Here is a 26,011-nt window from a genome sequence, read left to right as displayed (position 1 = left end):
ACCAGAACATGAATAATATTCAAGGCGGACGTTTGCATTCTCTTTTAAGTAATGATTGTGTTTTTCTTTTTCACCAGGCAGACCTGTGATGATTGTGGTGGAATACATGGAGAATGGATCCCTGGACTCTTTTCTGAGGGTGAGAGTGACTCCTATATAAATTGATTACTCTATGTTATGTAGGAAGTTTGTCCTTTCTCTCTCTCTCTCTCTGTCTCTGTCTCTCTCTCTCTCTCTCTCTCTCTCTCTCTCTCTCTCTGTCTCTCTCTCTCTCTCTCTCTCCCCCTCTCTCCAGCAGCATGATACTCTATGTCATGTAGGAAGTTTGTCCCCTCTCTCTCTCTCTCTCTCTGTCTCTCTCTCTGTCTCTCTCTCTCCCTCTCTCTCTCTCTCCCTCTCTCTCTCTCTATCTCTCTGTCTCTCTCTCTCTCTTTCTTTCTCTCTCTTTCTTTCTCTCTCTCTCTCTGTCTCGCTCTTTCTCTCTCTCTCCCTCTCCAGCAGCATGATACTCTATGTCATGTATGAAGTTTGTCCTCTCTCCCTCCCTCCCTCCAGCATCATGATGGCCACTTCACAGTGGTCCAGTTGGTGGGGATGCTGCATGGCGTGGCGTCAGGGATGACCTACCTGTCTGACATGGGCTACGTGCACCGTGACCTGGCCGCACGCAACATCCTGGTAGATGAGGGTCTGGTGTGTAAGGTGTCTGACTTCGGCCTGTCCAGAGTCCTAGAGGACCACCCTGAGCCTGCATATAACACCATGGTAAGGAGTGTGTGTGTGTGTGTGTGTGTGTGTGTGTGTGTGTGTGTGTGTGTGTGTGTGTGTAAGGTGTGTGACTTGGTTAATAGAACTGTACTATATAGGGCTTTAACTTCAGTCCATAGGGCCCTGGTTAATAGAAGTGTATTATATAGGTGTTTAACTTCAGTCCATAGGGCCCTGGTTAATAGAAGTGTACTATATAGGTGTTTAACTTCAGTCCATAGGGTCCTGGTTAATAGAAGTGTACTATATAGGTGTTTAACTTCAGTCCATAGGGTCCTGGTTAATAGAAGTGTACTATATAGGTGTTTAACTTCAGTCCATAGGGCCCTGGTTAATAGAAGTGTACTATATAGGTGTTTAACTTCAGTCCATAGGGTCCTGGTTAATAGAAGTGTACTATATAGGTGTTTAACTTCAGTCCATAGGGCCCTGGTTAATAGAAGTGCTCTGTATAGTTGCTGTTTGAGACGTGACCCAGGTTTTATTTCTGTCCTCCGTCCAGGGGGGTAAGATCCCGATCCGTTGGACAGCTCCCGAGGCCATCACCTACAGGAAGTTCTCTTCAGCCTCCGACGTCTGGAGCTACGGCATCGTCATGTGGGAAGTGATGTCGTACGGGGAGAGACCTTACTGGGAGATGTCCAATCAGGATGTAAGTTATAATGTTCTGTTATTCCCTCTTGTCCAATCAGGATGTGATTTCTAATGTTCTGTTATTCCCTCTTGTCGAATCAGGATATGAGTTCTAATGTTCTGTTATTCCCTCTTGTCCAATCAGGATGTGATTTCTAATGTTCTGTTATTCCCTCTTGTCCAATCAGGATATGAGTTCTAATGTTCTGTTATTCCCTCTTGTCCAATCAGGATGGGAGTTCTAATGTTCTGTTATTCCCTCTTGTCCAATCAGGATGTGAGTTATAATGTTCTGTTATTCCCTCTTGTCCAATCAGGATGTGAGTTATAATGTTCTGTTATTCCCTCTTGTCCAATCAGGATGTGAGTTATAATGTTCTGTTATTCCCTCTTGTCCAATCAGGATGTGAGTTATAATGTTCTGTTATTCCCTCTTGTCCAATCAGGATGGGAGTTCTAATGTTCTGTTATTCCCTCTTGTCCAATCAGGATGGGAGTTATGGTGTTCTATGGCCAAATCCCAAATGGACCCCTCGTCCCTCTGAGAGGAACAGGTTTTAGCGTTATGATAATAGATCTATCTTGCTCTCTGATAGGCTAGGTGGAAGTCTCCCTGTCCCCATGGGCTGTCCTGTGGTTCTATATTACAGGTGATCCGGTCTATAGAGGAGGGATACCGTCTCCCTGTCCCCATGGACTGTCCTGTGGTTCTATATTACAGGTGATCCTGTCTATAGAGGAGGGATACCGTCTCTTTGTCCCCATGGACTGTCCTGTGGTTCTATATTACAGGTGATCCTGTCTATAGAGGAGGGGTACCGTCTCTCTGTCCCCATGGGCTGTCCTGTGGTTCTATATTACAGGTGATCCTGTCTATAGAGGAGGGGTACCGTCTCCCTGTCCCCATGGACTGTCCTGTGGTTCTATATTACAGGTGATCCTGTCTATAGAGGAGAGATACCGTCTCTCTGTCCCCATGGGCTGTTCTGTGGTTCTATATTACAGATGATCCTGTCTATAGAGGAGGGATACCGTCTCCCTGTCCCCATGGGCTGTCCTGTGGTTCTATAGTACAGGTAATCCTGTCTATAGAGGAGGGATACCGTCTCCCTGTCCCCATGGGCTGTCCTGTGGTTCTATATTACAGGTGATCCTGTCTATAGAGGAGGGATAACGTCTCCCTGTCCCCATGGGCTGTCCTGTGGTTCTATATTACAGGTGATCCTGTCTATACAGGAGGGATACCGTCTCCCTGTCCCCATGGGCTGTCCTGGGGTTCTCCACCAGTTGATGCTCCACTGTTGGCAGAAGGAGAGAGGTCAGAGACCTCACTTCAACAGCGTGGTCTCCTTCCTGGATAAACTCATCAGGAACCCCACTAGTCTACTGACACTGGTGGACAACAGGTAAACCCTGACTCCTAACATATTACCCTAACCTTGACCCTAACCTCTGACCCTAACCCTTGACCCTTGACCCTAACCTCTGAACCTTACCCCTAACCCTTGACCCTAACCTCTGACCCTAACCCTTGACCCTAACCTCTGACCCTAACCCCTAACCCTTGACCCTAACACCTGACCCTAAACCCTGACCCTAAACCCCAACCGCTAACTTCTAACCCTGATCCCTGACCTCTGACCCTGATCCCTGACCCTAACTTCTGACCCCAACCCTGACAGCTGAGCCTAACCCTTACCCCTAACTTCTGACCACTAACCCTTGACCCTAAACCCTGACCCTAACCTCTGACCCTGATCCCCTGATCCCTGACCCTAACCTCTGACCCTGATCCTAACCTCTGACCCTGACCCTTGACCCCAACCCTAAGCCCAGTAGTCAGCTATCACTAGTGGACCGTGTACACAGATAAGAACAACCAATCACCCAAAATCCACAGACAACATCCAGGGGTAAACCTCCCATCTACATTTCAGTTTCCATGGACATTAAGTGCTGTTGAATTGTATCTACTGCGGGGATGTTAACGGTTAACCGGTAACCGGTTAGACGCCGGAAATACGTTTCAGCGCTCATGTTTATCGGTCTATAGGTTAATTTGCATAATTACTGGAATATAATGTCTGTTAGATGTCATGAAGAGAGGAACATAATACAGTACATAGTCTAGTTAGAGGAACAGAATACAGTACATAGTCTAGTTAGAGGAGCAGAATACAGTACATAGTCTAGTTAGAGGAGCAGAATACAGTACATAGTCTAGTTAGAGGAACAGAATACAGTACATAGTCTAGTTAGAGGAACAGAATACAGTACATAGTCTAGACAGAGGAACAGAATACAGTACATAGTCTAGTTAGAGGAACAGAATACAGTACATAGTCTAGTTAGAGGAACAGAATGCAGTACATAGTCTAGTTAGAGGAACAGAACAGGCACAGAGTACAGTACATAGTCTAGTTAGAGGAGCAGAATACAGTACACAGTCTAGCTAGAGGAGCAGAATACAGTACATAGTCTAGTTAGAGGAACAGAATACAGTACATAGTCTAGTTAGAGGAACAGAATACAGTACATAGTCTAGTTAGAGGAACAGAATACAGTACATAGTCTAGACAGAGGAACAGAATACAGTACATAGTCTAGTTAGAGGAGCAGAATACAGTACATAGTCTAGTTAGAGGAACAGAATACAGTACAAAGTCTAGTTAGAGGAACATAATACAGTAAATAGTCTAGTTAGAGGAACATAATACAGTAAATAGTCTAGTTAGAGGAGCAGAATACAGTACATAGTCTATTTAGAGGAACAGAATACAGTACATAGTCTAGTTAGAGGAACAGAATGCAGTACATAGTCTAGTTAGAGGAACAGAACAGGCACAGAATACAGTACATAGTCTAGTTAGAGGAGCAGAATACAGTACACAGTCTAGTTAGAGGAGCAGAATACAGTACATAGTCTAGTTAGAGGAGCAGAATACAGTACATAGTCTAGTTAGAGGAACAGAATACAGTACATAGTCTAGTTAGAGGAGCAGAATACAGTACATAGTCTAGTTAGAGGAGCAGAATACAGTACATAGTCTAGTTAGAGGAACAGAATACAGTACATAGTCAAGTTAGAGGAACAGAATACAGTACATAGTCTAGTTAGAGGAGCAGAATACAGTACATAGTCAAGTTAGAGGAACAGAATACAGTACAACGTCTAGTTAGAGCCCAGTCATTGGTCGGCCCAGTCATTGGTCGGCCCAGTCACTGGTCGGCCCAGTCACTGGTCGGCCCAGTCATTGGTCGGCCCAGTCTCTGGTCAGCCCAGTCATTGGTCAGCCCAGTCATTGGTCAACAAATAACCTTTCTAAATACAACCGCGAGTTGAAAAGAGCCAGTAGTTTGTATTTCTCAACTGGGAATTAAAGGGCGCTTCCCATTCGCCATTCGTGTGCGTAGGCTGTAATGGGATCTTGAGGCAGTATAATTGTTTGAAACCTTGAAAACATTTATACTTCAGTTCAATTAATAAGGCATGTCTAGCTTCAGAGTAGCCTGGCCAATATCAATCCATAGAAACATAGAGGTAGTTATTATGTAAAGACTTCCTCGTGGTATAAACCAGCATTTCTCTCCTGTTCTCGTCACGGTCGTGATGAAGGACAGACCAAGACGCAGCGTGAGTTGAGTTCCACATCTTTAATATACAGTGAAACTGCCACAAAAACAATAACCAAACAACGAAACGTGACTTAACTGGCGCAACAAGCACATACACAAAACAATAGCCCACAAATGCAGGTGGGAGAAAGGGCTTCGTAAATATGATCCCCAATTAGAGGCAACAATTACCAGCTGCCTCTAATTGGGAACCATACAAAACCACCAACATAGAAATAGAATGACTAGAACACCCCCCTAGTCATGCTTTGACCTAAACACCATAGAGAACCAAGGGCGTGACAGTTCTACTGGTTTTCATATCAACTTTCTTTCGTTGTCCAGAAGCCAAAGGCACAATCCTGGTCATGTTATCAACCCATCCTGGTCATATTTTTTTATTTTACCTTTATTTAACTAGTCAGTTATGAACAAATTCTTCTTTTCAACGACGGCCTAGGAACAGTGGGTTAACTGCCTTGTTCAGGGGCAGAACAACAGATCTGTACCTTGTCAGCTCGGGGATTTGAACTTGCAACCTTTCGGTTACTAGCCCAACGCTCTAACCACTAGGCTACCCTGCCGCCCCACAACCCATACTGGTAATATTATCAACCCATCCTGATTATATTAACAACCCATCCTGGTCATATTATCAACCCATCCTGGTCATATTATCAACCTATTCTGGTTATATTATCAACCCATCCTGGTTATATTATCAACCCATCCTGGTCATATTATCAACCCATCCTGGTCATATTATCAACCTATTCTGGTCATATTATTAATCCATCCTGGTTATATTATCAACCCATCCTGGTGAAATTATAAACCCATCTTGGTCACATTATTAATCCATCCTGGTCATATTATCAACCCATCCTGGTTATATTATCAACCCATCATGGTCATATTAACAACCCATCCTGGTCATATTATCAGCCCATCCTGGTTATATCAACCCATCCTGGTCATATTATCAACCCATCCTGGTGATATTATAAACCCATCTTGGTCACATTATTAATCCATCCTGGTCATATTATCAACCCATCCTGGTATATTATCAACCCATCCTGGTCATATTAACAACCCATCCTGGTCATATTATCAGCCCATCCTGGTCATATTAACAACCCATCCTGGTCATATTATCAGCCCATCCTGGTTATATCAACCCATCCTGGTCATATTATCAACCCATCCTTGTCATATCAACCCATCCTGGTCATATTATCAACCCATCCTGGTCATATTATCAACCTATTCTGGTCATATTATCAACCTATTCTGGTTATATTATCAACCCATCCTGGTCATATTATCAACCCATCCTGGTTATATTATCAACCCATCCTCGTCATATTATCAACCCATCCTGGTCATATTATCAACCTGTTCTGGTTATATTATCAACCCATCCTGATCATATTATCAACCTGTTCTGGTTATATTATCAACCCATCCTGGTCATATTATCAAACTGTTCTGGTTATATTATCAACCCATCCTGGTTATATTAACAGCCCATCCTGGTCATATTATCAACCTGTTCTGGTTATATTATCAACCCATCCTGGTCATATTATCAACCCATCCTGGTCATATTATCAACCCATCCTTGTCATATCAACCCATCCTGGTTATATTATCAACCCATCCTGGTCATATTATCAACCCATCCTGGTCATATTATCAACCCATCCTGGTCATATTATCAACCCATCCTTGTCATATCAACCCATCCTAGTTATATTATCAACCCATCCTGGTCATATTATCAACCCATCCTGGTCATATTATCAACCTGTTTTGGTTATATTATCAACCCATCCTGGTCATATTATCAACCTGTTCTGGTTATATTATCAACCCATCCTGGTCATATTATCAACCCATCCTGGTCATATTATCAACCCATCCTTGTCATATCAACCCATCCTGGTTATATTAACAGCCCATCCTGGTCATATTATCAACCCATCCTGGTTATATTATCAACTCATCCTGGTCATATTATCAACCCATCCTGGTCATATTATCAACCTGTTCTGGTTATATTATCAACCCATCCTGGTCATATTATTAATCCATCCTGGTTATATTATCAACCCATCCTGGTCATATCAACGCATCCTGGTTATATTAACAGCCCATCCTGGTCATATTATCAACCCATCCTGGTCATATTATTAATCCATCCTGGTTATATTATCAACCCATCCTGGTTATATTAACAGCCCATCCTGGTCATATTATTAATCCATCCTGGTTATATTATCAACCCATCCTGGTCATATCAACCCATCCTGGTTATATTATCAACCCATCCTGGTCATATTATCAACCCATCCTGGTCATATTATGAACCCATCCTGGTCATATTATCAACCTGTTCTGGTTATATTATCAACCCATCCTGGTCATATTATCAACCTTTTCTGGTTATATTATCAACCCATCCTGGTCATATTATCAACCTGTTCTGGTTATATTATCAACCCATCCTGGTCATATCAACCCATCCTGGTCATACTATCAACCTGTTCTGGTTATATTATCAACCCATCCTGGTCATATTATCAACCTGTTCTGGTTATATTATCAACCCATCCTGGTCATATTATCAACCCATCCTTGTCATATCAACCCATCCTGGTCATATTATCAACCCATCCTTGTCATATCAACCCATCCTTGTCATATCAACCCATCCTGGTTATATTATCAACCCATCCTGGTCATATCAACCCATCCTGGTTATATTAACAGCCCATCCTGGTCATATTATCAACCCATCCTGGTCATATTATCAACCCATCCTGGTCATATTATCAACCTGTTCTGGTTATATTATCAACCCATCCTGGTCATATTATCAACCTGTTCTGGTTATATTATCAACCCATCCTGGTCATATTATCAACCTGTTCTGGTTATATTATCAACCCATCCTGGTCATATTATCAACCTGTTCTGGTTATATTATCAACCCATCCTGGTCATATTATTAATCCATCCTGGTCATATTATCAACCCATCCTGGTCATATTATCAACCCATCCAGGTCATATTATCAACCCATCCTGGTCATATTATCAACCCATCCTGGTCATATTATCAACCCATCCTTGTCATATCAACCCATCCTGGTCATATTATCAACCCATCCTGGTCATATTATCAACCCATCCTTGTCATATCAACCCATCCTGGTTATATTAACAGCCCATCCTGGTCATATTATCAACCCATCCTGGTTATATTATCAACCCATCCTGGTCATATTATCAACATGTTCTGGTTATTTTATCAACCCATCCTGGTCATATTATCAACCTGTTCTGGTTATATTATCAACCCATCCTGGTCATATTATCAACCTGTTCTGGTTATATTATCAACCCATCCTGGTCATATTATCAACCCATCCTGGTCATATTATCAACCCATCCTGGTTATATTAACAGCCCATCCTGGTCATATTATCAACCCGTCCTGGTTATATTATCAACCCATCCTGGTCATATTATCAACCTGTTCTGGTCATATTATCAACCCATCCTTGTCATATCAACCCATCCTGGTCATATTATCAACCTGTTCTGGTTATATTATCAACCCATCCTGGTCATATTATTAATCCATCCTGGTCATATTATCAACCCATCCTGGTCATATTATCAACCCATCCTGGTCATATTATCAACCCATCCTGGTCATATTATCAACCCATCCTTGTCATATCAACCCATCCTGGTCATATTATCAACCCATCCTTGTCATATCAACCCATCCTGGTTATATTAACAGCCCATCCTGGTCATATTATCAACCCATCCTGGTCATATTATCAACCTGTTCTGGTTATATTATCAACCCATCCTGGTCATATTATTAATCCATCCTGGTCATATTATCAACCCATCCTGGTCATTTTATCAACCCATCCTGGTTATTTTATCAACCCATCCTGGTTATATTATCAACCCATCCTGGTCATATTATCAACCCATCCTTGTCATATCAACCCATCCTGGTCATATTATCAACCCATCCTGGTCATATTATCAACCCATCCTGGTCATATTATCAACCTGTTCTGGTTATATTATCAACCCATCCTGGTCATATTATCAACCCATCCTGGTCATATTATCAACCCATCCTGGTTATATTATCAACCTGTCCTGGTCATATTATCAACCCATCCTGGTCATATTATCAACCCATCCTTGTCATATCAACCCATCCTGGTTATATTAACAGCCCATCCTTGTCATATTATCAACCCATCCTGGTCATATTATCAACCTGTTCTGGTTATATTATCAACCCATCCTGGTCATATTATCAACCCATCCTGGTCATATTATCAACCTGTTCTGGTTATATTATCAACCCATCCTGGTCATATTATTAATCCATCCTGGTTATATTATCAACCCATCCTGGTCATTTTATCAACCCATCCTGGTTATTTTATCAACCCATCCTGGTTATATTATCAACCCATCCTGGTCATATTATCAACCCATCCTTGTCATATCAACCCATCCTGGTCATATTATCAACCCATCCTGGTCATATTATCAACCCATCCTGGTCATATTATCAACCTGTTCTTGTTATATTATCAACCCATCCTGGTCATATTATCAACCCATCCTGGTCATATTATCAACCCATCCTGGTTATATTATCAACCTGTCCTGGTCATATTATCAACCCATCCTGGTCATATTATCAACCCATCCTGGTCATATTATCAACCCATCCTTGTCATATCAACCCATCCTGGTTATATTAACAGCCCATCCTGGTCATATTATCAACCCATCCTGGTCATATTATCAACATGTTCTGGTTATATTATCAACCCATCCTGGTCATATTATTAATCCATCCTGGTTATATTATCAACCCATCCTGGTCATATTATCAACCCATCCTGGTCATTTTATCAACCCATCCTGGTTATTTTATCAACCCATCCTGGTTATATTATCAACCCATCCTGGTCATATTATCAACCCATCCTGGTCATATTATCAACCTGTCCTTGTTATATTATCAACCCATCCTGGTCATATTATCAACCTGTTCTGTTATATTATCAACCCATCCTGGTCATATTATCAACCCATCCTGGTTATATTATCAACCCATCCTGGTCATATTATCAACCCATCCTGGTCATATTATCAACCCATCCTGGTCATATTATCAACCCATCCTGGTCATATTATCAACCCATCCTGGTCATATTATCAACCCATCCTGGTTATATTATCAACCTGTCCTGGTCATATTATCAACCCATCCTTGTCATATCAACCCATCCTGGTTATATTAACAGCCCATCCTGGTCATATTATCAACCCATCCTGGTCATATTATCAACATGTTCTGGTTATATTATCAACCCATCCTGGTCATATTATTAATCCATCCTGGTTATATTATCAACCCATCCTGGTCATTTTATCAACCCATCCTGGTCATTTTATCAACCCATCCTGGTTATTTTATCAACCCATCCTGGTCATATTATCAACCCATCCTTGTCATATTATCAACCCATCCTGGTCATATTATCAACCCATCCTGGTCATATTATCAACCCATCCTGGTCATATTATCAACCTGTTCTGTTATATTATCAACCCATCCTGGTCATATTATTAATCCATCCTGGTTATATTATCAACCCATCCTGGTCATATTATCAACCCATCCTGGTCATATTATCAACCCATCCTGGTCATATTATCAACCCATCCTGGTTTTATTATCAACCTGTCCTGGTCATATTATCAACCCATCCTGGTCATATTATCAACCCATCCTGGTCATATTATCAACCCATCCTTGTCATATCAACCCATCCTGGTTATATTAACAGCCCATCCTTGTCATATTATCAACCCATCCTGGTCATATTATCAACCTGTTCTGGTTATATTATCAACCCATCCTGGTCATATTATCAACCTGTTCTGGTTATATTATCAACCCATCCTGGTCATATTATCAACCTGTTCTGGTTATATTATCAACCCATCCTGGTCATATTATCAACCCATCCTGGTCATATTATCAACCCATCCTTGTCATATCAACCCATCCTGGTTATATTAACAGCCCATCCTGGTCATATTATCAACCCATCCTTGTCATATCAACCCATCCTGGTTATATTAACAGCCCATCCTTGTCATATTATCAACCCATCCTGGTCATATTATCAACCTGTTCTGGTTATATTATCAACCCATCCTGGTCATATTATCAACCCATCCTGGTCATATTATCAACCCATCCTTGTCATATCAACCCATCCTGGTTATATTAACAGCCCATCCTGGTCATATTATCAACCCATCCTTGTCATGTCAACCCATCCTGGTTATATTAACAGCCCATCCTTGTCATATTATCAACCCATCCTGGTCATATTATCAACCTGTTCTGGTTATATTATCAACCCATCCTGGTCATATTATCAACCCATCCTGGTCATATTATCAACATGTTCTGGTTATATTATCAACCCATCCTGGTCATATTATTAATCCATCCTGGTTATATTATCAACCCATCCTGGTCATTTTATCAACCCATCCTGGTTATTTTATCAACCCATCCTGGTTATATTATCAACCCATCCTGGTCATATTATCAACCCATCCTTGTCATATCAACCCATCCTGGTCATATTATCAACCCATCCTGGTCATATTATCAACCCATCCTGGTCATATTATCAACCTGTTCTGGTTATATTATCAACCCATCCTGGTCATATTATCAACCTGTTCTGGTTATATTATCAACCCATCCTGGTCATATTATCAACCCATCCTGGTCATATTATCAACCTGTTCTGGTTATATTATCAACCCATCCTTGTCATATCAACCCATCCTGGTTATATTAACAGCCCATCCTGGTCATATTATCAACCCATCCTGGTCATATTATCAACATGTTCTGGTTATATTATCAACCCATCCTGGTCATATTATCAATCCATCCTGGTTATATTATCAACCCATCCTGGTCATATTATCAACCCATCCTGGTCATATTATCAACCCATCCTGGTTATATTATCAACCCATCCTGGTCATATTATCAACCCATCCTGGTTATATTATCAACCCATCCTGGTCATATTATCAACCCATCCTTGTCATATTTCAACCCATCCTGGTCATATTATCAACCTGTTCTGGTTATATTATCAACCCATCCTGGTCATATTATCAACCCATCCTGGTCATATTATCAACCCATCCTGGTCATATTATCAACCCATCCTTGTCATATTACAACCCATCCTGGTCATATTATCAACCCATCCTTGTCATATCAACCCATCCTGGTTATATTAACAGCCCATCCTGGTCATATTATCAACCCATCCTGGTCATATTATCAACCTGTTCTGGTTATATTATCAACCCATCCTGGTCATATTATCAACCTGTTCTGGTTATATTATCAACCCATCCTGGTCATATTATCAACCCATCCTGGTCATATTATCAACCTGTTCTGGTTATATTATCAACCCATCCTTGTCATATCAACCCATCCTGGTTATATTAACAGCCCATCCTGGTCATATTATCAACCCATCCTGGTCATATTATCAACATGTTCTGGTTATATTATCAACCCATCCTGGTCATATTATTAATCCATCCTGGTTATATTATCAACCCATCCTGGTCATATTATCAACCCATCCTGGTCATTTTATCAACCCATCCTGGTTATATTATCAACCCATCCTGGTTATATTATCAACCCATCCTGGTCATATTATCAACCCATCCTTGTCATATCAACCCATCCTGGTCATATTATCAACCTGTTCTGGTTATATTATCAACCCATCCTGGTCATATTATCAACCCATCCTGGTCATATTATCAACCCATCCTGGTCATATTATCAACCCATCCTTGTCATATCAACCCATCCTGGTCATATTATCAACCCATCCTTGTCATATCAACCCATCCTGGTTATATTAACAGCCCATCCTGGTCATATTATCAACCCATCCTGGTCATATTATCAACATGTTCTGGTTATATTATCAACCCATCCTTGTCATATTATTAATCCATCCTGGTTATATTATCAACCCATCCTGGTCATTTTATCAACCCATCCTGGTTATTTTATCAACCCATCCTGGTTATATTATCAACCCATCCTGGTCATATTATCAACCCATCCTTGTCATATCAACCCATCCTGGTCATATTATCAACCCATCCTGGTCATATTATCAACCCATCCTGGTCATATTATCAACCTGTTCTGGTTATATTATCAACCCATCCTGGTCATATTATCAACCCATCCTGGTCATATTATCAACCCATCCTGGTTATATTATCAACCTGTCCTGGTCATATTATCAACCCATCCTGGTCATATTATCAACCCATCCTGGTCATATTATCAACCCATCCTTGTCATATCAACCCATCCTGGTTATATTAACAGCCCATCCTGGTCATATTATCAACCCATCCTGGTCATATTATCAACCCATCCTGGTCATATTATCAACCCATCCTTGTCATATCAACCCATCCTGGTCATATTATCAACCCATCCTTGTCATATCAACCCATCCTGGTTATATTAACAGCCCATCCTGGTCATATTATCAACCCATCCTGGTCATATTATCAACATGTTCTGGTTATATTATCAACCCATCCTTGTCATATTATTAACCCATCCTGGTTATATTATCAACCCATCCTGGTCATTTTATCAACCCATCCTGGTTATTTTATCAACCCATCCTGGTTATATTATCAACCCATCCTGGTCATATTATCAACCCATCCTTGTCATATCAACCCATCCTGGTCATATTATCAACCCATCCTGGTCATATTATCAACCCATCCTGGTCATATTATCAACCTGTTCTGGTTATATTATCAACCCATCCTGGTCATATTATCAACCCATCCTGGTCATATTATCAACCCATCCTGGTTATATTATCAACCTGTCCTGGTCATATTATCAACCCATCCTGGTCATATTATCAACCCATCCTTGTCATATCAACCCATCCTGGTTATATTAACAGCCCATCCTTGTCATATTATCAACCCATCCTGGTCATATTATCAACCTGTTCTGGTTATATTATCAACCCATCCTGGTCATATTATCAACCCATCCTGGTCATATTATCAACATGTTCTGGTTATATTATCAACCCATCCTGGTCATATTATTAATCCATCCTGGTTATATTATCAACCCATCCTGGTCATTTTATCAACCCATCCTGGTTATTTTATCAACCCATCCTGGTTATATTATCAACCCATCCTGGTCATATTATCAACCCATCCTTGTCATATTATCAACCCATCCTGGTCATATTATCAACCCATCCTGGTCATATTATCAACCCATCCTGGTCATATTATCAACCCATCCTGGTTATATTATCAACCCATCCTGGTCATATTATCAACCCATCCTGGTCATATTATCAACCCATCCTTGTCATATCAACCCATCCTGGTTATATTAACAGCCCATCCTGGTCATATTATCAACCCATCCTGGTCATATTATCAACATGTTCTGGTTATATTATCAACCCATCCTGGTCATATTATTAATCCATCCTGGTTATATTATCAACCCATCCTGGTCATATTATCAACCCATCCTGGTCATTTTATCAACCCATCCTGGTTATTTTATCAACCCATCCTGGTTATATTATCAACCCATCCTGGTCATATTATCAACCCATCCTGGTCATATTATCAACCCATCCTGGTCATATTATCAACCCATCCTGGTCATATTATCAACCTGTTCTGTTATATTATCAACCCATCCTGGTCATATTATTAATCCATCCTGGTTATATTATCAACCCATCCTGGTCATATTATCAACCCATCCTGGTCATATTATCAACCCATCCTGGTCATATTATCAACCCATCCTGGTTATATTATCAACCTGTCCTGGTCATATTATCAACCCATCCTGGTCATATTATCAACCCATCCTGGTCATATTATCAACCCATCCTTGTCATATCAACCCATCCTGGTTATATTAACAGCCCATCCTTGTCATATTATCAACCCATCCTGGTCATATTATCAACCTGTTCTGGTCATATTATCAACCCATCCTGGTCATATTATCAACCCATCCTGGTTATATTATCAACCCATCCTGGTTATATTATCAACCCATCCTGGTCATATTATCAACCCATCCTTGTCATATCAACCCATCCTGGTCATATTATCAACCCATCCTTGTCATATCAACCCATCCTGGTTATATTATCAACCCATCCTGGTCATATTATCAACCTGTTCTGGTTATATTATCAACCCATCCTGGTCATATTATCAACCTGTTCTGGTTATATTATCAACCCATCCTGGTCATATTATCAACATGTTCTGGTTATTTTATCAACCCATCCTGGTCATATTATCAACCTGTTCTGGTTATATTATCAACCCATCCTGGTCATATTATCAACCTGTTCTGGTTATATTATCAACCCATCCTGGTCATATTATCAACCCATCCTGGTCATATTATCAACCCATCCTGGTTATATTAACAGCCCATCCTGGTCATATTATCAACCCGTCCTGGTTATATTATCAACCCATCCTGGTCATATTATCAACCCATCCTGGTCATATTATCAACCCATCCTGGTCATATTATCAACCTGTTCTGTTATATTATCAACCCATCCTGGTCATATTATTAATCCATCCTGGTTATATTATCAACCCATCCTGGTCATATTATCAACCCATCCTGGTCATATTATCAACCCATCCTGGTCATATTATCAACCCATCCTGGTTATATTATCAACCCGTCCTGGTCATATTATCAACCCATCCTGGTCATATTATCAACCCATCCTGGTCATATTATCAACCCATCCTTGTCATATCAACCCATCCTGGTTATATTAACAGCCCATCCTTGTCATATTATCAACCCATCCTGGTCATATTATCAACCTGTTCTGGTTATATTATCAACCCATCCTGGTCATATTATCAACCCATCCTGGTCATATTATCAACCCATCCTGGTCATATTATCAACCTGTCCTGGTCATATTATCAACCCATCCTGGTCATATTATCAACCCATCCTGGTCATATTATCAACCCATCCTGGTCATATTATCAACCCATCCTGGTCATATTATCAACCCATCCTGGTCATATTATCAACCCATCCTTGTCATATCAACCCATCCTGGTTATATTAACAGCCCATCCTTGTCATATTATCAACCCATCCTGGTCATATTATCAACCTGTTCTGGTTATATTATCAACCCATCCTGGTCATATTATCAACCTGTTCTGGTTATATTATCAACCCATCCTGGTCATATTATCAACATGTTCTGGTTATTTTATCAACCCATCCTTGTCATATCAACCCATCCTGGTTATATTAACAGCCCATCCTGGTCATATTATCAACCCATCCTGGTCATATTATCAACATGTTCTGGTTATATTATCAACCCATCCTGGTCATATTATTAATCCATCCTGGTTATATTATCAACCCATCCTGGTCATATTATCAACCCATCCTGGTCATTTTATCAACCCATCCTGGTTATTTTATCAACCCATCCTGGTTATATTATCAACCCATCCTGGTCATATTATCAACCCATCCTGGTCATATTATCAACCCATCCTGGTCATATTATCAACCCATCCTGGTCATATTATCAACCTGTTCTGTTATATTATCAACCCATCCTGGTCATATTATTAATCCATCCTGGTTATATTATCAACCCATCCTGGTCATATTATCAACCCATCCTGGTCATATTATCAACCCATCCTGGTCATATTATCAACCCATCCTGGTTATATTATCAACCTGTCCTGGTCATATTATCAACCCATCCTGGTCATATTATCAACCCATCCTGGTCATATTATCAACCCATCCTTGTCATATCAACCCATCCTGGTTATATTAACAGCCCATCCTTGTCATATTATCAACCCATCCTGGTCATATTATCAACCTGTTCTGGTTATATTATCAACCCATCCTGGTCATATTATCAACCTGTTCTGGTTATATTATCAACCCATCCTGGTCATATTATCAACCTGTTCTGGTTATATTATCAACCCATCCTGGTCATATTATCAACCCATCCTGGTCATATTATCAACCCATCCTTGTCATATCAACCCATCCTGGTTATATTAACAGCCCATCCTGGTCATATTATCAACCCATCCTTGTCATATCAACCCATCCTGGTTATATTAACAGCCCATCCTTGTCATATTATCAACCCATCCTGGTCATATTATCAACCTGTTCTGGTTATATTATCAACCCATCCTGGTCATATTATCAACCCATCCTGGTCATATTATCAACATGTTCTGGTTATATTATCAACCCATCCTGGTCATATTATTAATCCATCCTGGTTATATTATCAACCCATCCTGGTCATATTATCAACCCATCCTGGTTATTTTATCAACCCATCCTGGTTATATTATCAACCCATCCTGGTCATATTATCAACCCATCCTTGTCATATCAACCCATCCTGGTCATATTATCAACCCATCCTGGTCATATTATCAACCCATCCTGGTTATATTATCAACCCATCCTGGTCATATTATCAACCCATCCTTGTCATATCAACCCATCCTGGTCATATTATCAACCCATCCTGGTCATATTATCAACCCATCCTGGTCATATTATCAACCTGTTCTGGTTATATTATCAACCCATCCTGGTCATATTATCAACCCATCCTGGTCATATTATCAACCCATCCTGGTTATATTATCAACCTGTCCTGGTCATATTATCAACCCATCCTGGTCATATTATCAACCCATCCTGGTCATATTATCAACCCATCCTTGTCATATCAACCCATCCTGGTTATATTAACAGCCCATCCTGGTCATATTATCAACCCATCCTGGTCATATTATCAACATGTTCTGGTTATATTATCAACCCATCCTGGTCATATTATTAATCCATCCTGGTTATATTATCAACCCATCCTGGTCATATTATCAACCCATCCTGGTCATTTTATCAACCCATCCTGGTTATTTTATCAACCCATCCTGGTTATATTATCAACCCATCCTGGTCATATTATCAACCCATCCTGGTCATATTATCAACCCATCCTGGTCATATTATCAACCCATCCTGGTCATATTATCAACCTGTTCTGTTATATTATCAACCCATCCTGGTCATATTATTAATCCATCCTGGTTATATTATCAACCCATCCTGGTCATATTATCAACCCATCCTGGTCATATTATCAACCCATCCTGGTCATATTATCAACCCATCCTGGTCATATTATTAATCCATCCTGGTTATATTATCAACCCATCCTGGTCATATTATCAACCCATCCTGGTCATTTTATCAACCCATCCTGGTTATTTTATCAACCCATCCTGGTTATATTATCAACCCATCCTGGTCATATTATCAACCCATCCTGGTCATATTATCAACCCATCCTGGTCATATTATCAACCCATCCTGGTCATATTATCAACCTGTTCTGTTATATTATCAACCCATCCTGGTCATATTATTAATCCATCCTGGTTATATTATCAACCCATCCTGGTCATATTATCAACCCATCCTGGTCATATTATCAACCCATCCTGGTCATATTATCAACCCATCCTGGTCATATTATCAACCCATCCTGGTCATATTATCAACCCATCCTGGTTATATTATCAACCTGTCCTGGTCATATTATCAACCCATCCTGGTCATATTATCAACCCATCCTGGTCATATTATCAACCCATCCTTGTCATATCAACCCATCCTGGTTATATTAACAGCCCATCCTTGTCATATTATCAACCCATCCTGGTCATATTATCAACCTTTTCTGGTTATATTATCAACCCATCCTGGTCATATTATCAACCTGTTCTGGTTATATTATCAACCCATCCTGGTCATATTATCAACCTGTTCTGGTTATATTATCAACCCATCCTGGTCATATTATCAACCCATCCTGGTCATATTATCAACCCATCCTTGTCATATCAACCCATCCTGGTTATATTAACAGCCCATCCTTGTCATATTATCAACCCATCCTGGTCATATTATCAACCTGTTCTGGTTATATTATCAACCCATCCTGGTCATATCAACCTGTTCTGGTTATATTATCAACCCATCCTGGTCATATTATCAACCTGTTCTGGTTATATTATCAACCCATCCTGGTCATATTATCAACCCATCCTGGTCATATTATCAACCCATCCTTGTCATATCAACCCATCCTGGTTATATTAACAGCCCATCCTGGTCATATTATCAACCCATCCTGGTCATATTATCAACCTGTTCTGGTTATATTATCAACCCATCCTGGTCATATTATTAATCCATCCTGGTTATATTATCAACCCATCCTGGTCATATTATCAACCCATCCTGGTCATTTTATCAACCCATCCTGGTTATTTTATCAACCCATCCTGGTTATATTATCAACCCATCCTGGTCATATTATCAACCCATCCTGGTCATATTATCAACCCATCCTGGTCATATTATCAACCCATCCTGGTCATATTATCAACCTGTTCTGTTATTATCAACCCATCCTGGTCATATTATTAATCCATCCTGGTTATATTATCAACCCATCCTGGTCATATTATCAACCCATCCTGGTCATATTATCAACCCATCCTGGTCATATTATCAACCCATCCTGGTTATATTATCAACCTGTCCTGGTCATATTATCAACCCATCCTGGTCATATTATCAACCCATCCTGGTCATATTATCAACCCATCCTTGTCATATCAACCCATCCTGGTTATTTTATCAACCCATCCTGGTTATATTATCAACCCATCCTGGTCATATTATCAACCTGTTCTGGTTATATTATCAACCCATCCTGGTCATATTATCAACCTGTTCTGGTTATATTATCAACCCATCCTGGTCATATTATCAACCTGTTCTGGTTATATTATCAACCCATCCTGGTCATATTATCAACCCATCCTGGTCATATTATCAACCCATCCTTGTCATATCAACCCATCCTGGTTATATTAACAGCCCATCCTGGTCATATTATCAACCCATCCTGGTCATATTATCAACCTGTTCTGGTTATATTATCAACCCATCCTGGTCATATTATCAACCCATCCTGGTCATATTATCAACCCATCCTGGTTATATTATCAACCTGTCCTGGTCATATTATCAACCCATCCTGGTCATATTATCAACCCATCCTGGTCATATTATCAACCCATCCTTGTCATATCAACCCATCCTGGTTATATTAACAGCCCATCCTGGTCATATTATCAACCCATCCTGGTCATATTATCAACCCGTCCTGGTTATATTATCAACCCATCCTGGTCATATTATCAACCCATCCTGGTCATATTATCAACCCATCCTTGTCATATCAACCCATCCTGGTTATATTAACAGCCCATCCTGGTCATATTATCAACCCATCCTGGTCATATTATCAACCTGTTCTGGTTATATTATCAACCCATCCTGGTCATATTATCAACCCATCCTGGTCATATTATCAACCCATCCTGGTTATATTATCAACCTGTCCTGGTCATATTATCAACCCATCCTGGTCATATTATCAACCCATCCTGGTCATATTATCAACCCATCCTTGTCATATCAACCCATCCTGGTTATATTAACAGCCCATCCTTGTCATATTATCAACCCATCCTGGTCATATTATCAACCTGTTCTGGTTATATTATCAACCCATCCTGGTCATATTATCAACCTGTTCTGGTTATATTATCAACCCATCCTGGTCATATTATCAACCCATCCTGGTCATATTATCAACCCATCCTGGTTATATTAACAGCCCATCCTGGTCATATTATCAACCCGTCCTGGTTATATTATCAACCCATCCTGGTCATATTATCAACCCATCCTGGTCATATTATCAACCCATCCTGGTCATATTATCAACCTGTTCTGTTATATTATCAACCCATCCTGGTCATATTATTAATCCATCCTGGTTATATTATCAACCCATCCTGGTCATATTATCAACCCATCCTGGTCATATTATCAACCCATCCTGGTCATATTATCAACCCATCCTGGTTATATTATCAACCTGTCCTGGTCATATTATCAACCCATCCTGGTCATATTATCAACCCATCCTGGTCATATTATCAACCCATCCTTGTCATATCAACCCATCCTGGTTATATTAACAGCCCATCCTTGTCATATTATCAACCCATCCTGGTCATATTATCAACCTGTTCTGGTTATATTATCAACCCATCCTGGTCATATTATCAACCCATCCTGGTCATATTATCAACCCATCCTGGTTATATTATCAACCTGTCCTGGTCATATTATCAACCCATCCTGGTCATATTATCAACCCATCCTGGTCATATTATCAACCCATCCTGGTTATATTATCAACCTGTCCTGGTCATATTATCAACCCATCCTGGTCATATTATCAACCCATCCTGGTCATATTATCAACCCATCCTTGTCATATCAACCCATCCTGGTTATATTAACAGCCCATCCTTGTCATATTATCAACCCATCCTGGTCATATTATCAACCTGTTCTGGTTATATTATCAACCCATCCTGGTCATATTATCAACCTGTTCTGGTTATATTATCAACCCATCCTGGTCATATTATCAACATGTTCTGGTTATTTTATCAACCCATCCTGGTCATATTATCAACCTGTTCTGGTTATATTATCAACCCATCCTGGTCATATTATCAACCTGTTCTGGTTATATTATCAACCCATCCTGGTCATATTATCAACCCATCCTGGTCATATTATCAACCCATCCTGGTTATATTAACAGCCCATCCTGGTCATATTATCAACCCGTCCTGGTTATATTATCAACCCATCCTGGTCATATTATCAACCCATCCTGGTCATATTATCAACCCATCCTGGTCATATTATCAACCTGTTCTGTTATATTATCAACCCATCCTGGTCATATTATCAACCTGTTCTGGTTATATTATCAACCCATCCTGGTCATATTATTAATCCATCCTGGTTATATTATCAACCCATCCTTGTCATATCAACCCATCCTGGTCATATTATCAACCCATCCTGGTCATATTATCAACCCATCCTGGTCATATTATCAACCTGTTCTGGTTATATTATCAACCCATCCTGGTCATATTATCAACCCATCCTGGTCATATTATCAACCCATCCTGGTCATATTTCAACCTGTCCTGGTCATATTATCAACCCATCCTGGTCATATTATCAACCCATCCTGGTCATATTATCAACCCATCCTTGTCATATCAACCCATCCTGGTTATATTAACAGCCCATCCTTGTCATATTATCAACCCATCCTGGTCATATTATCAACCTGTTCTGGTTATATTATCAACCTGTTCTGGTTATATTATCAACCCATCCTGGTCATATTATTAATCCATCCTGGTTATATTATCAACCCATCCTGGTCATATCAACCCATCCTGGTCATATTATCAACCCATCCTGGTCATATTATCAACCTGTTCTGGTTATATTATCAACCCATCCTGGTCATATTATCAACCCATCCTGGTCATATTATCAACCCATCCTGGTTATATTATCAACCTGTCCTGGTCATATTATCAACCCATCCTGGTCATATTATCAACCCATCCTGGTCATATTATCAACCCATCCTTGTCATATCAACCCATCCTGGTTATATTAACAGCCCATCCTTGTCATATTATCAACCCATCCTGGTCATATTATCAACCTGTTCTGGTTATATTATCAACCCATCCTGGTCATATTATCAACCTGTTCTGGTTATATTATCAACCCATCCTGGTCATATTATCAACCCATCTTCTGGTCATATTATCAACCCATCCTGGTCATATTATCAACCCATGTCATATCAACCCATCCTGGTTATATTAACAACCCATCCTGGTCATATTATCAACCCATCCTGGTCATATTATCAACCTGTTCTGGTTATATTATCAACCCATCCTGGTCATATTATTAACCCATCCTGGTTATATTATCAACCCATCCTGGTCATATTATCAACCCATCCTGGTCATATTATCAACCCGTCCTGGTTATATTATCAACCCATCCTGGTTATATTATCAACCCATCCTGGTCATATTATCAACCCATCCTTGTCATATCAACCCATCCTGGTCATATTATCAACCCATCCTGGTCATATTATCAACCTGTCCTGGTTATATTATCAACCCATCCTGGTCATATTATCAACCCGTTCTGGTCATATTATCAACCCATCCTGGTTATATTATCAACCCGTCCTGGTCATATTATCAACCCATCCTGGTCATATTATCAACCCATCCTGGTCATATTATCAACCCATCCTTGTCATATCAACCCATCCTGGTTATATTAACAGCCCATCCTTGTCATATTATCAACCCATCCTGGTCATATTATCAACCTGTTCTGGTTATATTATCAACCCATCCTGGTCATATTATCAACCTGTTCTGGTTATATTATCAACCCATCCTGGTCATATTATCAACATGTTCTGGTTATTTTATCAACCCATCCTGGTCATATTATCAACCTGTTCTGGTTATATTATCAACCCATCCTGGTCATATTATCAACCTGTTCTGGTTATATTATCAACCCATCCTGGTCATATTATCAACCCATCCTGGTCATATTATCAACCCATCCTGGTTATATTAACAGCCCATCCTGGTCATATTATCAACCCGTCCTGGTTATATTATCAACCCATCCTGGTCATATTATCAACCTGTTCTGGTCATATTATCAACCCATCCTTGTCATATCAACCCATCCTGGTCATATTATCAACCCATCCTTGTCATATCAACCCATCCTGGTTATATTATCAACCTGTCCTGGTCATATTATCAACCCATCCTGGTCATATTATCAACCTGTTCTGGTTATATTATCAACCCATCCTGGTCATATTATTAATCCATCCTGGTCATATTATCAACCCATCCTGGTCATATTATCAACCCATCCTGGTCATATTATCAACCCATCCTGGTCATATTATCAACCCATCCTTGTCATATCCACCCATCCTGGTTATATTATCAACCCATCCTGGTCATATTATCAACCCATCCTGGTCATATTATCAACCTGTTCTGGTTATATTATCAACCCATCCTGGTTATATTATCAACCCATCCTGGTCATATTATCAACCCATCCTGGTCATATTATCAACCCATCCTGGTCATATTATCAACCCATCCTTGTCATATCCACCCATCCTGGTTATATTATCAACCTGTCCTGGTCATATTATCAACCCATCCTGGTCATATTATCAACCTGTTCTGGTTATATTATCAACCCATCCTGGTCATATTATCAACCCATCCTTGTCATATCAACCCATCCTGGTTATATTAACAGCCCATCCTTGTCATATTATCAACCCATCCTGGTCATATTATCAACCTGTTCTGGTTATATTATCAACCCATCCTGGTCATATTATCAACCTGTTCTGGTTATATTATCAACCCATCCTGGTCATATTATCAACATGTTCTGGTTATTTTATCAACCCATCCTGGTCATATTATCAACCTGTTCTGGTTATATTATCAACCCATCCTGGTCATATTATCAACCTGTTCTGGTTATATTATCAACCCATCCTGGTCATATTATCAACCCATCCTGGTCATATTATCAACCCATCCTGGTTATATTAACAGCCCATCCTGGTCATATTATCAACCCGTCCTGGTTATATTATCAACCCATCCTGGTCATATTATCAACCTGTTCTGGTCATATTATCAACCCATCCTTGTCATATCAACCCATCCTGGTCATATTATCAACCCATCCTTGTCATATCAACCCATCCTGGTTATATTATCAACCTGTCCTGGTCATATTATCAACCCATCCTGGTCATATTATCAACCTGTTCTGGTTATATTATCAACCCATCCTGGTCATATTATTAATCCATCCTGGTCATATTATCAACCCATCCTGGTCATATTATCAACCCATCCTGGTCATATTATCAACCCATCCTGGTCATATTATCAACCCATCCTTGTCATATCCACCCATCCTGGTTATATTATCAACCCATCCTGGTCATATTATCAACCCATCCTGGTCATATTATCAACCTGTTCTGGTTATATTATCAACCCATCCTGGTTATATTATCAACCCATCCTGGTCATATTATCAACCCATCCTGGTCATATTATCAACCCATCCTGGTCATATTATCAACCCATCCTTGTCATATCCACCCATCCTGGTTATATTATCAACCCATCCTGGTCATATTATCAACCCATCCTGGTTATATTATCAACCTGTCCTGGTCATATTATCAACCCATCCTGGTCATATCAACCCATCCTGGTCATATTATCAACCCATCCTTGTCATATCAACCCATCCTGGTTATATTAACAGCCCATCCTTGTCATATTATCAACCCATCCTGGTCATATTATCAACCTGTTCTGGTTATATTATCAACCCATCCTGGTCATATTATCAACCTGTTCTGGTTATATTATCAACCCATCCTTGTCATATTATCAACCCATCCTGGTCATATTATCAACCCATCCTGGTCATATTATCAACCCATCCTGGTCATATTATCAACCCATCCTTGTCATATCCACCCATCCTGGTTATATTATCAACCTGTCCTGGTCATATTATCAACCCATCCTGGTCATATTATCAACCTGTTCTGGTTATATTATCAACCCATCCTGGTCAT

At 40.0% G+C, this 26,011-nt stretch overlaps 1 protein-coding gene across 1 annotated transcript in view; it reads left to right on the top strand.

Annotated features, from left to right (window-relative positions):
- LOC106591674 (ephrin type-A receptor 4a) overlaps window positions 1-26,011 on the top strand; it is a gene marked incomplete at its 5' end in the record, with an annotated part of 69,918 nt that overhangs the window by 5,270 nt on the left and 38,637 nt on the right. Inside the window, 4 exons of the mRNA XM_045714015.1 lie at window positions 78-139; window positions 556-765; window positions 1,271-1,420; window positions 2,620-2,807. Of these exons, the coding sequence (XP_045569971.1) occupies window positions 78-139; window positions 556-765; window positions 1,271-1,420; window positions 2,620-2,807 (610 nt within the window). The remainder of the gene's footprint in view (window positions 1-77; window positions 140-555; window positions 766-1,270; window positions 1,421-2,619; window positions 2,808-26,011) is intronic.

The sequence above is a fragment of the Salmo salar genome, unplaced genomic scaffold (genome assembly GCF_905237065.1).
Source record: "Salmo salar unplaced genomic scaffold, Ssal_v3.1, whole genome shotgun sequence".
Taxonomy (NCBI): domain Eukaryota; kingdom Metazoa; phylum Chordata; class Actinopteri; order Salmoniformes; family Salmonidae; genus Salmo; species Salmo salar.
Note: the sequence above shows the minus strand (reverse complement) of the source record. Positions and strands in the feature narration are given on the sequence as shown.